The 14,075-nt window shown below is 54.4% G+C and overlaps 1 protein-coding gene and 3 non-coding genes across 19 annotated transcripts in view; all 4 read left to right on the forward strand.

The window, feature by feature from the left end:
* Positions 1-69: 69 nt before the first annotated feature.
* Positions 70-14,075, forward strand: part of ARMH1 (armadillo like helical domain containing 1) — a 31,544-nt gene continuing 17,538 nt past the window's right edge. For 4 of the 16 annotated variants that reach the window (XM_068952921.1, XM_068952922.1, XM_068952918.1 and 1 more), the window contains exons 1-12: positions 1,087-1,326; positions 1,553-1,651; positions 3,936-4,149; positions 4,612-4,680; positions 5,195-5,361; positions 6,210-6,406; positions 7,155-7,242; positions 9,526-9,648; positions 10,403-10,475; positions 11,483-11,612; positions 12,275-12,352; positions 13,172-13,280. In XM_068952921.1, coding sequence (XP_068809022.1) covers positions 1,248-1,326; positions 1,553-1,651; positions 3,936-4,149; positions 4,612-4,680; positions 5,195-5,361; positions 6,210-6,406; positions 7,155-7,242; positions 9,526-9,648; positions 10,403-10,475; positions 11,483-11,612; positions 12,275-12,352; positions 13,172-13,280 — 1,426 coding nt within the window. In that variant the 5' untranslated portion in view covers positions 1,087-1,247. Of the gene's footprint in view, positions 155-528; positions 851-1,086; positions 1,327-1,427; positions 1,452-1,552; positions 1,652-3,931; positions 4,150-4,611; positions 4,681-5,194; positions 5,362-6,209; positions 6,407-7,154; positions 7,243-9,525; positions 9,649-10,402; positions 10,476-11,482; positions 11,613-12,274; positions 12,353-13,171; positions 13,281-13,565; positions 14,008-14,075 lie in introns of those variants that run through there. The other 12 variants (XM_068952930.1, XM_068952931.1, XM_068952925.1 and 9 more) reach the window with 12 other exon arrangements.
* LOC138068085 (U5 spliceosomal RNA) lies at positions 7,684-7,798 on the forward strand. The gene has a single exon (XR_011142710.1). It is a non-coding gene; the product is annotated as a U5 spliceosomal RNA (small nuclear RNA).
* LOC138068096 (U5 spliceosomal RNA) lies at positions 8,435-8,549 on the forward strand. The gene has a single exon (XR_011142720.1). It is a non-coding gene; the product is annotated as a U5 spliceosomal RNA (small nuclear RNA).
* LOC138068106 (U5 spliceosomal RNA) lies at positions 9,018-9,132 on the forward strand. The gene has a single exon (XR_011142730.1). It is a non-coding gene; the product is annotated as a U5 spliceosomal RNA (small nuclear RNA).

Raw genomic sequence — 14,075 nt, forward strand, 5'->3', positions numbered from 1 at the left:
CTGTCCGCCCCCGGATTCCCTAGCAACGCGCCCTTAGCAACCGGCCCCGGCGCGAAGCTGGCTCACCCATTGGGCCCGGGGGGCGGAGGCGGGTCGGGATTGGCTCAGCGGCGGTGTCGGTCACGCCGCAGGGTGTCCGCCCCCTGTGGGGAAGGTGAGAGGGAGTCGGGGGGTGGGGGGACATGGCGGCCGGGGTGGCCGTTGGAGGCAGGGTGGGGGGGTTGTAGGGCCGGGGGTGGGGGTCGGGGCCGGGGGTGGGGGATGGGGTCAGGCTGGGGGGGGGGCATAGGGGCTGAGGTGGTGTTGAGGTCAAGGGGAGACAGACATGGGGGCTGGGGTGAGCACTAGGGAGGGTGGGGGATTGTAGGGCCTAAGGTGGGTGTTGTGATCAGGATGTGGGAGGGGATTTTAGGGCCTGGGGTGGGCATTAGGGCCGGGGGGGCATGGGGACAGGGTTGAGAGTTGGGGTCAGGGAGGATATGAGGGCTGGGGTGGGCCTTGGGATGAGGGGGATATTGTAGAGGCTGGGAGAGCGTAAAGAGGATGGGGCCAGACTCTTTTCGGTGGTGCCCAGTGACAGGACGAGGGTCAATGGGCACAAACTTAAACATGGGCGGTTCCGTCTGGCCCTAAGGAAAAACTTCTTTACTCTGAAGGTAGCAGAGCACTGGAACAGGTTGCCCAGAGAGGTTGTGGAGTCTCCATCAGTGGAGATATTCAAAAGTCATCTGGACAGGATCCTGGGCAATGTGCTCTGCTTCAGCAGGAGGGTTGGACTAAATGATCTCCAGAGGTCCCTTCCAACCTCAACCATTCTATGATTCTGTGGATGGGGGTTGGGGTCTGCGGGGTAAGTCAGTGGTAGGTTTTTGAGTCAGGTGGTGAGGGATGGGGGGACACAGGGCTTGGGGCTGGGTTGGATCAAGCCAGATGGGACTGTTGAGCTTGGATGGCCATTGGGGTCAGGGTGTAGGGGAAATGTCCAGGCTGGAATGGGGTGTTAGGATGGAAGGAGCTAGGGGCTGGGATGGATGTAGTGGTCAGGGAAAGGGCTGGATGGGGGTGAGGGGGATGCAGGGACTGGGGTCAGCATCGTGGCTGAGATTTAATATCGATGACCAGGGAGGGAGGTTGCACATGTGATTGGAGGGCCAGTGGGACCTTGGGTTGACTGGGACGTGGTAGAGAGCATAGAGCTGCCTGGGGAAAGGGGAGGTGATTTGTGTGGGATTGGAGTGTGCCAGGGGATGGTGAAACCTGCTGGGGAAACAGAAGGTCCAACTTTGTCTGGTGCTGGGCACAACCTTGATGTTGCAAGGTGCAAAGGTAACTCCTCACGCCCTGCCCGTTCCACAAGTCCAAGGCTGCATGTCATGCTCAGACTGGGTTGGTTCTTTGCAGCACCAGCACACTCTTTGGTCTTCATCTGGCGATTTAGCAACACTCAGGATGTAAAGAACTGCTGAATTGCCAGAGCCAGTTCCTAAATCACTTGTGCTTTTCTTGGGGGACAAAAAGCACTGCCCTGACCCAGGCTTGTTTTGATTATTAGATCCAGCCACAGGGGTGGCAGCCCCGCACTGGCAAGAGCAGAGTTTGAAGCCAACAAACGGGAGTTACAGGCTGATATTGCCACTGATAAATGACTGGGGTGAGTCAGCTAACTTCTTTGTGTCTGTAGATCCTCGTGTGTAAAATGGTCATGATAAAAATAATTATACACATTTTAGGGTACTTTGCAATGCTGGCATGAATATTACTATGTCAGCAGATTATGGTATTATACCAGCCAGGTACTGATACCACTGTATCCTCAGAAGCCCCATGCGATCATTTTCTCAAGCTCCTTTTTCTTTGCCATTGAATCATAGGCAAGCACTTTGTATCACTAAAATCCTCACGTCCAGAGGTTGGTTTCTGAGTAGTGGGGGTTATTGGGGTTATTGCTGCTTTCTCATAAAAATGGGATAGAGCACACCACCAGCATCTCAAACATAAATATGGAAACATTAATTTAGAATCAATTTTGGGATGTTTCAGACTGTAAAGTTCTTTTAACTAGATCTCTGTTGAGGACAGAGGAGCACTTTATGGGACTGTAAATTTCATGCAAACAGTCTGTGTGAAATACAGATTCCCCCTACACACTAGCAGTTCTCTCAATATCAATCATATGCCTTGCAAGTAATGTTTCACAAATATTCTGTAAATCACAGGAAAATGCTTGCAATAATGTGAAATATGACTTTCACTTGACTGTTTCACCAAAGGCCCCTAACAGGCCATTCTCCTGTCAGCACTAACATTTGTTATGGCTAATAACACTTTCAATCACAACTATTTTGGGAAAATGGATTTATTTTAAACCTGCTTCCACTCAGAGGAGATCCTGAAAATGTCCTGCCAAGGACACAGACTCCTTACAGAGTACAGACCGTTAATTCCCAAATGAAATTTCATCTCATCTTAATTCTCAAACATTGTTTCTTAGACAACTTCTTTAAGGGTTTGTTTGTTTATTCTCGGTCACCAAGGTATAGTACATTTTCACCTCTCAGTCATTGGTTCAGGCTAGAGCGCTAGAAAGTTACCTTTGAGCAGGTGCCTTGGGGATTTTCTGAAATTCATTTGGGATTTTCCTTCAGGATCTAGGAGGAACAGTGCAGATAGGAAGTTGGTAATCTTGGCGACTTGTATTTCATTGAAAGAAAATGTTCTTATTCTGAACCCTCCCAAATTTCTGTCATTTTAGCTTTTTTGCTCTTAAATCACACTTTAACTAAAACCTAAAATGGCAACTTTCTTATGTTAGTAGTCCAAGAGCTGGATGAAACAGTTCTTACTTTCAGGCATGTTGATTCAGCTTGGTGGAGGACAATGCACCTATGTTAATACAGCTATCTGTGACAGGTCTACCTTGTTCCTCACTCTGCATTTCTGTACATGCTTAACTGTAAGACTCCTTGAGACTTACAGTCAGCATCGTAAAGCTAAATACATACATGTCAGTGGAATTCTTGTCTACATGAATGAATGGAGAGCTTAGTCCTCTGGCATTTCATCCCACTACTAAGAGCATCTTCAGATTTGTAAAGCTGGAATGAGGGATATCGTAATGACTCAAAAATGTGCCAGAGAAATTAGGCAAAATATGGGATATTTAACGCCTATGTAGAGGGATGGGAGGAGGTGCAGGCAAAGGATGTTTCTGAAGCTTCAGTCTTCTTGCAAATATTTCTAATCGTTTCAGGTTTTCTCAGATTGTTTAAAAACATGCCATTCGAAACTCAGAACCTCCACATAGAGATTAGATAACAAACAAAGAGCAAATGTCCACCATGCAAAAGGGTCCCAAACCACTCTTCCACTGCCGAGGCCAAACACATCTTCCTGGAGGGGCATGGGCCCAGTCCAAAATGACCGTCACTCCATCTTCTGAGTGAGGGCATGCCACACTGCTGTGCAAACGGATATTTACAGCCCCCCTTAGCCCTATCATTCCCCATAAATCCGTACCTATTTGTGCTCTCATTTCACCCTATTTTTTCTCTGGGAGGTCAGCTATGTGGATGCAATGTTCACATCATGAGGCTAGCAAGAAACAAGGCTGGGGGAATGGGTAATATCAAATGACTTTTTTAACAGAACAAAGAATAGAGCTCTTACGGTGAAGCCATCTGATCTGGAATATAATCCCATGTCCGTTGCAGGTTCATTGTGCAGCTTCAGGCATACGAGGATCTCTCTTTTTGCCTCAGTTTCCCTATCTATGAGATGAGTATAAAGGAAAATGAGATGTAATTAATGGCTATTAAGTGTTTTATGATTATTTACCAGACAAGATATTAAATGTGATTCTGGTGGTAATTCCTCAGTACAGACTGTTTCTATCTTTAAGGCCTTTTTTAATTTCTTTCTCATTTTCCTCAAGGCAGAAGAGATCATGACTTCCGTCAAAGAGCAGGAAGCCATCAAGAAGCTCATGGCATTCTTGCAGGAATGGGACAGTGCCCGCAAAGTTGCTCGAAGCCGCATCTTGGACAACTTCATTAAAAGCAATCACGGCAAGACAGGGCCAGAGCTGGAGCTGGAGTTCTCCCAGGGTGCCAGCTTATTTCTGGCTCGCCTAACAGCGTGGCTCAGGATGATGTATCTGTTTCCTTGAAAGCTGGAGGTGGGGTGAAACAGTGAGATGGAGAGGAAGGGAAAGTTCTCTAGCAAAAATTTATTTAAAGAATAAGTTTCTGTGTGGAGGCATCCATATTCAGCCATGTTCTCTAGGGGGAAAAAAATGGCTATCTAAAACTGGAACTGAAGGGAAATTAATGTAGCCGGGCTCTCAGGGAGCTAGAACTCATGTTTTATCTCACCTCACATCAGAACATCCTGTTCTTCTAGTCAAAGAAATGTAATGCCAATTCTTTGCAAGGCCATCACTGCTGGGCCACACTGCCCATATTGGGATGTGCATGCTGCGTCTGCAGTGGCCTGTGGGAGGAAGGTCTGTGCTCTCTCCCAAAGAGATTATCCAGGTTCAGACCACCATGTCGCCAAAGGCTGCCTAAGGAACACCAAGATGCTCTATAATTCCCTCCTTAACCTTGTTAACAGCTACATGTATGGCACTTGCCTAGGCAAGCTGCTGAAGTCCATTGGCATCTTTTTATCAGCTGCAAGTGGGTGAGTACAGCATGTCACTGCTGTGAGAAGTTGCTGAGAGGAAGGCACACAAGGGTGAGAGGCTGAACAGATAAAGGAAACAATGAGTCCAGAGCAGGCATTCAGGAGGGCTGTGCACGCTCTTCGTGTAAGGAAGGCCCCAGCCAGGGTCAGGGCTTACTGTACACAGCGAGAGTTTCAATACAGATCTGCTGCTTGAGCGTGGCTCCCGAGCCACTGGCTCACTGGCACCACGCAGAATAAAGCCGGTGAGAGCCTGAGCGCAGAGACGGGGCTTTCCGTGCCTCTGCTTCAGCATCTGAAATGAGGAGGCTGGTGACCTGCAGGCAGCAAAGCATGCTGCTGGCAGGCATCAGCCCACGCAGTCCCGGCTGCACCTGAGCTCCCTGTCCGGGCGCCGGTCGCTCGCTGCAGCGAGGCATCAGGAGATGGTTCCCAGGAGCGGGGAGCGCCCATGTGGAGCCCACCCGGGCCCCAGGTGTCAGTTCTGGCTTTGCTCCCCCTGTCCCTGCAGACACAGGTACCTCATGGAATTTCTGGAGATCGGAGGTGTCCTGACTCTCCTGGAAATACTAGGGCTGAGCCACCTGAAAGAAGAGGACCAAAGGGAGTCGGTAAAGCTGCTTCAGCTCGTCGCAAATGCTGGCAGGAAGTACAAGGAGCTCATCTGTGAAAGCTATGGTAGGCGGTGTGTCCATCTGTGCTCTTTCCTCATTCAGGCGAGGATGTTCTCCCTGACCTCTGGCCCTGGGGGCTCCTTGCAGCGCTGAGCCCCCTCCCTTCCCTTCATCTGCCAGACGGCAGATTGCTGCAGCGTTTGTGTTGTTGGAAGGAGTTCAGAGTCTTGGCTATTGTTGAGTGGTGGAATTTCATCCCCTCTCTCAGGTTTTTATAAGCCAACTTTCTTGACTTATAGTCATTTCTTTTGATGCAATATTGCTGTCCTGCTGGTTGCAACTGACTGCTACAGTTAAAAATCATGAACCAGTCTCCATTCTTACCTGCAGCGTTCACCCACGGCAAACTTTCCCAGACTTCCCCTCTGGAGGCAGGAGGGTTTTTCGCTTGTAGCTCTTGAAAGCGCATTATGTTTTTTTCCCATCTTCTTCCCCAGCAGTAGAAGCCAAATCCCGTTAGCTGTGTCGTTCGGATTATGTCTCCTGTTGTCTGAGCAAGTCGGGGGTGATACCTCCCTTCATAGCTTCCTGCAGGAGAGGCGGAGCGACAGCATCAGCAGAGGGATCCTTAGCAGCGCTGCTGGCATCTCAGTGCCAGGTTCTTTGCTGGTGTAAAAACCTGCACAAGGGTCTTAGCCATCTATCCCACCGAGAAGTTAGCCTGCCACTTTCCCAATTGCTGTCCTAGCTCCTGACAAGACCAAAGAACATTTTCCTGGCTTCTGTTTTCTGAGCCAATCCTTTGAGTGGGATGTGGTGCTGGGTTATTTCAGGGTATCAAGTAAAGCAGCTGAGATATGGGACCTGCAAACTCATCCAGGTGCATGACTTGGCATCTCTTTCCCTGTGCAGGGGTGCAATCCATTGCTGAGTTCTTGGCCACGTCCAGATCAGCAGAGGCTCAAGAAGAAGCGCAGCTTCTGCTGGAGTCTTTGGGCCATGGCAATCCCAAGTATCAGAACCAAGTCTACAAAGGCCTTGTTGCTGTGCTGCCATGCACCTCCCCACGAGCCCAGCAGCTCTCTCTGCAGACACTCAGGGTCATGCAGGTGGGTAGCGGGCCTCACTGGGGTGAATGGTAGCCGTTGGCTTTCCTTGGTGGTCCCCTGGCCCCAGACAATCCCCATCTCCAGCTCTCCTCTCCAGACCCCTGCAGGAGAAAGTGCTGTGGGACTTGAATGCTGCAGGTTTAATCCTGCTTCTGTCCTTAGCAATGAGGGCAGGAGATTTCATGCTTCTCCTCCATCTGAAGCAGCCCCCACAGATACTCCTGCGGGAGCTGTGGGCCCAGCCCCAAGGGCCAGTGTGGGGCAGGCCCATGGCTCAGGGTGAAGCTGGTGATCCAAGGCCCAGTCCTAACCTCTACTGTTTGACACTACTTCTGGTTTGTGTCGAGGGAGGCCAGCGTGTTGGTGCCCTCATGCCTGTGGTGGAGCGTGGCAGGGCTGGGATATGGGAACGCAGCGTGAGCACAATGCATCCAGCATCTGGCAAAACGCTCCCAAGCCGGGCAGGAACCGACTCTGGGGTGTGAGCTGCTGGGGCATCAGGGACCCCCAGCCCTGCTCTGAGGGCCTGGCTCAGAGGGGATTGCTAGGGGTGCTGGGCAGGGACCTGCGGGAAGTGTGTGTTGGGCAGTGCCCAGTGCATCGGAGTAAAAGTCCCAGGCACCACTGGCAGCAGGAGCTGGGCCGTTCCCCTCAGTGCCTGGGACTGCGCAGGGCATGCCGTGCCGCAGATGGGCAGCCGGTGTGGGTCCCCACAGCGGGGGTCGCATCACTCTGGCCCTTGTCTCAGCAGGATGTGGTGGGAGAGGCCCCTGGCAGCGTGGCGGAGCCCCTGCTGAGCGTGCTGCGTTCCCGGCACCTGGAGGTGCAGTACGAAGGTAGGGCCCGGCTGCGCACCCCGAGGGGCCAGGGCTGCGGGGCGGCCGCAGCAGCCAGCCCGCGATGGGACAGGACAGGAAGGGACGGGATGGACAAGGCTAAAGCTCCGTATCGGCTCCTCAGGGCTGGGGGCCAAGGAGACGGAGGGCAGCAGCGGGCTGGCCTGGGGGTGTCCCGTATTAGCATGTCCCTCATTAGCATGTCCCTCATTTGCATACCCAGGGTGCACCGCGGAAGCACGGCCCGGGCCCGGGCCCGCTCCGTTGGCCGCCGCCGCCGCCGCTGCCGTCGGGGCCGCCCGGGGCCCGGGGCGGCGCCGCGCGGATCGCGCGCCCGCGGCGGGGCCGGGCCGGGCGGGGCCGAGCGGCGGGGCCGGGGGTCGCCGCGGCCTGGAGGGCGGCGGGCGGGCGGCGGGCGTGTTGGCGGGGAGGGGGGAAGGCATACTCTGGTTTCTCTTCAGATCGTATAAATCTTTCGCCTTTTACTAAAGATTTCCGTGGAGAGGAACAGGCACGAGTGTCGAGGAATTTTTTGAGGCTCCATTTCGGTGGAGCTACCCCTCTGGCTGGTCAAAAAGCAGTGAGAACTGTTGTGCAGCGCTGAAGCCGCGGTTTCCGCAGCGCTACGCAGCCCTGTCCGTGGCGGGCGGCAGCCCACGCGGTGCCCAGCGCTGGCGGCGCCGGGGGGCGCGGCCGCGGGGCGCACGGCGAGGCCCAGGGCCGTCCACCCGGCCGCCCGCAGCGCTGCCGGGGCGCCCCACTCGGCCCCGCCGCCCGGGGAGCCGCAGCGCCCCCGACACCGGCCCGGCCCGGCCCCGCCGCCCGCCGGCCCCGCCCCCTCCCGCCGGCCCCGCCCCCTCCCGCCGGCCCCGCCCCCGCCCCCTCCCGCCGGCCCCGCCCCCGCCCCCTCCCGCCGGCCCCGCCCCGCGCCCGCAGGCGGGCCGCGGCGTCTCATTAGCATGCACGCGATTAGCATACCCAGGGTGCACCGCGGGAGCGCGGCGCCGCCCCGACCCGTCTCTCCGCCGCCGCCCCGGTTGGCCGTTGCCCCGGGACGGGCCGGGCGCGGCGGCAGCGGCGGCGACAGCGGCGGAGCCAGGCGGCGGCGGCGGCGGCGCCCGGGGCCGGGGGTCGCCGTGGCCTCGGGGGCGGCGGCGGGGGGTGTGTTGGGCGGTCGGCGGGGTGTGGCGTTATACTCTGGTTTCTCTTCAGATCGTATAAATCTTTCGCCTTTTACTAAAGATTTCCGTGGAGAGGAACAGGCACGAGTGTCGAGGAATTTTTTGAGGCTCCATTTCGGTGGAGCTACCCCTCTGGCTGGTCAAAAATAGACTGAGTGTTCTGGGCGGTATTCCGGTATCCAAAACCGCTAGCAGCACCGGGCTCGGTGTCTAGGGCAGAGACGGGACAGCGGACGGTCGGTCCGCCTTCCCGCTGTGCCCAGCGCTGTCCCGGGGGCTGGGACGCTGCCGCGCTGGCCCGGCCCGGCTGGGCCGCAGGGGGGCGGGTCGGCTTCATTAGCGCGTCCCTCATTAGCGTGTCCCTCGTTTGCATACCCAGGGTGCACCGCGGAAGCACGGCCCGGGCCCGCTCCGTTGGCCGCCGCCGCCGCCGCCGCCGCCGTCGGGGCCGCCCGGGGCCCGGGGCGGCGCCGCGCGGATCGCGCGCCCGCGGCGGGGCCGGGCCGGGCGGGGCCGAGCGGCGGGGCCGGGGGTCGCCGCGGCCTGGGGGACGGCGGGCGGGCGGCGGGCGTGTTGGCGGGGAGGGGGGAAGGCATACTCTGGTTTCTCTTCAGATCGTATAAATCTTTCGCCTTTTACTAAAGATTTCCGTGGAGAGGAACAGGCACGAGTGTCGAGGAATTTTTTGAGGCTCCATTTCGGTGGAGCTACCCCTCTGGCTGGTCAAAAATAGACTAAATTAGACAGCGATACTTAAAGCAGTTAGTTTAAACAATGGCTGCTGAGTCGTAGCTGCCCGCCGCGGGCTCGCGGCGGCGGTTAGAGCCGTTGGTCTTAACGGTCGCTCCTGAGGCGCGGCTGCGCGCGGGAGCTGTGAGGGGCCGCTGCTGCCGCCTGCCGCGTGCCTCAAAATACGCCTCCGGAGCGCTGACAATGAGAAGCGCAAAGCTTTTTACTCGCAAAAGCAGAAGGCTTCAAATACAGAGTCAAACAGAGTCAAAACCTTGCCCCTCCTACGAGCACGTTCTGGTCTTCATCAGAAGACTTTTATGGCTGGCCCAGCGCCGAGGAGGTGCTGACAGCAGCTCCCTCTCTTCTCTAGCCATCCAGCTGCTGAGGGCTCTCATGGCCTGCAAGGTTCGGCTAGCCCTGCTGAAGGGCCTGGTTGCGCTGCTGATAGCACCCAGGGAGGAAGCATTCGCATTCTGCGATGAAACTGCCCAAGGTAAAAGTGCTGAAAAAGGCACCTGGGTGCACACCAGGCTGTGGCTTGCCAGGGAGACCAAGGCTGGATTAAGGGGTGCTTCCTCCAGTGGTCCCTCGTCTCCTCCTGCAAGGGCTTGTGCATTGTCCTGTCTCTGCAGGGGAGGAGGTGTAGGAAGCTGTCCCACATGGTGAGGGGAATGGCAACAAAAGGTGCCTGGGTCAGGGCCAGAGCAAGACCCAGCACTCCTGATGAGGGCCCAGGGCTCCTTCATCCTTCAAAAACACGAGTGACCCCTTTTGTGTAGTTCAGTGCTACAAAGCTCATGTCCAGCAAGGTCAGGAAGGTAGCAAGGCTCCTGACACATGAATGGGCTGCACATGGTCAAACAGATGGGAGCTTGGGCCAGCTTGGACAATGCTCGCCTATAGATCTAGTGCTAGTGTATAGGCCTTCAGAGACCCACTGAGGTCTTCCATCTGCTGGATGAGGGTGATGAATGATTCCATGATTCCCTGGGTGTTTCCTCCCCTGACTCAGCAGAGCAGGCTGCAGTGATCATGTCTGTGCTGTCATGGGTGCCATGTACACAGATCCCTGCAGTACCACTTATGATATATAGCCACAGGCTTCCCTGAGGCACATTTCCTGAAAAACAGTATCCTCCTTTCTTGCTACAAGTTTAATCCCACCTCCTGTCCCTTCACCCTTCTAACACTTCATAGGAGAAGCATGTCAAAGCATCATGCTCACCTTCCTAATGTTCCTCATGCAGACCCAGCTCTGCTTTGCCTGAGGGAGCCCATGCTGGTGTATATTCAGCAAGCAGCTGCTGCAAAAGCCATTGGGTAAGGAACTCTGAACCAAACCCATAGGAGATTGAGAAGGACCTTAGAGAAGCAGCTTCTTCTGGGTAGGAAAGGGCAGGGATGTGTTCCTCCTAGGGAGCATTCACCTCTAACACTGCACTCTGGCTAAGCACCTTGGCTCTTCCAAGCCCCCTGCACTGGACTGCTCGGAGACAGGAGTAGGGTAGAGACACTGCCTGCAGTAGCAGTGCTCAGCCCCTCCCTGCCACTGACACCTGCATTGGCTTGACGTTTTATTTGCAAGGAAGTGTGGAATCCCTTGAGCTCTGGCCATTTGTGCAGTCACAGTGGCCCTCTGTGGCTGAGCCTAGAAGCTTCACGAGCTCTCAGCATAGCTGGGAACCTCAGCGAGCAGTGAAACGCTGTTATTTTATATCAGCCACTCAATGGAAGAACCCAGTACCTATATCTGACTGGAGAATCCTTACATTCAGCCTTTTGTGCTAAACTTTGTACATTTCCTATGAATTTCCTGCAATGTCCACAAGACAGTGCTATGACAACATTTTTTCCTGCAAAAGCAGCTGACAGAAAGCCCTGAATTGGTTGGGAGGCATACCGGGGTGTCTTCCAGAGGATGGGCTCACAGAAGCAATCTTGGTTGGGGTTTCTACCTTTGGTCCTGGATTCTTTGTGGTCACACAGGAAACTTGCTAGCCTCTAACAGACACACCTGGGAACTCCTGCCAATCATTTATCAGTTGGTTCTCACCAAATCTACATGCTAAATGACTGATAGTCTGTGCACTGCCAAATGTTTCTTGCTTATTTTGAGCCACTTCTGTCTCCTGTCCAATGGTGCAGCAAACTGGGGGACAATGTAGAAAGAGGAGCACATCCTTTTCCATTGGGGTCTCCCCAGCTCTGCACCAAGAGGCCCAGACTCAGTCCCCCAGCAGCCTGGTGCAGCTGCTTGCCATGACAGCTGTTTGTTGTGTGCTGCTTCCTGCATGTAGGGTAGGGGCTGATGGCTGATCTCATTGCAGCATTTTAGCCAAGGAGTCAGCAGAAGTGGCAGAAGAGCTGATCCAGCTGAAAGTGGTGCACAGCCTGATGGTTGCTGTGGGGAATCAGGATCATGTGGACAGCCAGAGACAAGCCAGCATCTCCTTGGAGGTGAGTGTGGTGGTATATGGCAGAGGACATCATAGGATGGGGTGTTTCTTAGCACAGCAGATGTGGGCTAATTCACAAAGGCAGGAGCGCCTTTCCCTTCACAAGTAGCTGTGGTTGACCTGCCATATTGACTTGCCTCAGCACAGCCCTGCTGTTAACAGTCACAGGTAACAGCTGGGAAGGGGAAGGAACATGCTATCAATCAAAGGAAAGGGGCTGAATGATGGCTGAGAACCAGGCTGCTTAGAGTGAAAAGGGGTTCACAAACCTGCCCAGTAATGCAGAGGGTCAGTGCTGCATTCACCTCAGCAAACACTGACAGCCCAGCAGGATGAACTCCCTGGCTACTAGTTCACTGCAGTCATTTTGCTGAAATACCCTCCCTTTTCATGTCCAATGAAGGTGGGAACTGGTACCAGAGGAGGGCAGTGGGGACAAGGTGAGGCTTGAGCAGAGACCTATACGTTACACCCTCTTGGTGCGGTCATGAAGTGCCATCAGCAGCACTGGAGCTAGAGGAGATAGCTCAAGGAGTCACTGGTGTGTGACACCACTGAAGGTATCTGGAGCCACATCATACATTCAGCTCCCGCCCTCTACACACATACACTCGCACACTCACATTCCTACTCCATACGCACCAACCCTCTGTTCTGTTGCAGTATTTTGTCCGCACGTTTCCCTTTGTGGAGGAGCACATGAGGATGGCAGTAGGGGACACACTGTTCCAGCTCTTTATGGTAAACATGCCTTCCTTACAGGGTTTGTTAATACTCTGTTAATAGCCTTAGGACCTTCTTTGGGGGCAAGGAGATTGGACTTTTCACAAGAAATCTAGTCTTGAATCAGATCCCAGAGACTGGGCATGAACCAAGCTGTGCTTTGGGTAACGTTTATCTTAAGTCCCAGTGTTCAGGAAGATCAATTGACTCAGCCCCAAGACAGAGTAAAGAGGACTCCTGGGGAAGTAGACTCCTGCTGCTGCTGTGATAGCGGGAGCTTGGGTGGCAGAAGCACGGCCTAGGGGCCAAGGAGACAAGAGGCTCCTCCAAACAACTTGAGCCCCTCCAAATCAGGTCCTTCCTGACTCTAGCTCCTGGGGTGGAGATAGAGAGTAGCAGGCAATATCAGGTCCAGAGAGGGAAGGTGGTGCAAACAAGGGGCAGCATTTTGCTCCTTGCACCACCCACCCTCACTCACCCCAAGGCTGGGTACACCTAAGTACAGGTAGTGCCCTTTGAGGTAGAGGAGGACTGAACCAAGGGAACTGCTTTGCTTTAGTCCAAACTTAGAGCCCAGCAGCCCTTTCGATCTGGATGCATGCATGAGGCAGGCAGAGCCTGGGTGCTGCTGTTTAACAGCGTTCAAGGGCCCTTAGCAGTGTTCAACTGCACACTGCCTCCAGCATCTACACTGTTTCTCACAAAGCACCCAAATTGTGGGGTGGCATCCCATGTGGGCTGAGGCATCCATTCTCTGGCTGGCTTGGCACATGTCTCTTCTGCTGGGTGCCCAGATCCAATTAAGGTACTAACACCTTCTTTTGTTGCCTCTTCCAGGATAGTCCTGAGACATGGTACACAAAAATGGATTCATTCCACGCTGAAATACTGGCCTCCAATAGAGTGGACATCCCCAAAGAGATGGAAAGGCTGCAACCCACAGAAGGTATCTGCAGAGCAGGGGTCTGTCACTTGAAAGGCCAGTCTCCAACCCCTCCATCTTTCCACTGGCATCTATTGAGAAGTACTCCCTTTAGTTTCAGGGTAGAAGGCAGCTCACAGAGCAGGAGACCAGGGCAGGGACTAGCCCCCAGGCTCATGCTGGGGTCTGGGAGAAGGGAGAGCATTGGCAGAAGGGTCCCTTTTTAATCTCTGATGTTTGCACTCTTGGCAGCTGCAGCCTGCCTCCACTGCTGGGCCAAGCACTCATAGGGCTGTTTTGTTCTTTCAGAGACAAGCAGTGGAGTGAACTGAACAAACAGGAGAGAGAGCAGCAGCACTTACCCCCCCCATCTGTTCCCCGCAGCCCTCTGCCTGTTCCTTCCCTGAGGACAGGTTGTATAGGGATACCTGTGTGTGTAGCCCAGGGATACCTGGGCACACATTGCACAGAAAGGCCAGGCTGCAAGTGAACTGCCAGCTTTGCTAATGCTTCTTTATAAATAAGCTTTGCCTTCAAATACAGATTGTGGTGGACTGCTGAATATGTGTTATTTTATGGAGAGTGTTAGCCATTTCCCATATGGGCCTGTGGAAAATACACAGGAAGTCAGAACCTGGGGCTACCTTCAAATCCAGGTTAAACTCCAGAGATACAGAGGAGTTAACAGGGTCCTTCCCATTTAGCCACTGCCCTAAGAGCTGAGCCACCCCGTATAATGCACTGAGCTTTGCTCAACTGCAACAACACATGGAGACCGTTTTCCCTATGACTGTTTCAGGGGGCACCTCTTCCCAAAGT

The sequence above is a fragment of the Struthio camelus genome, chromosome 8, assembly GCF_040807025.1.
Source record: "Struthio camelus isolate bStrCam1 chromosome 8, bStrCam1.hap1, whole genome shotgun sequence".
In the NCBI taxonomy this organism is placed as follows: domain Eukaryota; kingdom Metazoa; phylum Chordata; class Aves; order Struthioniformes; family Struthionidae; genus Struthio; species Struthio camelus.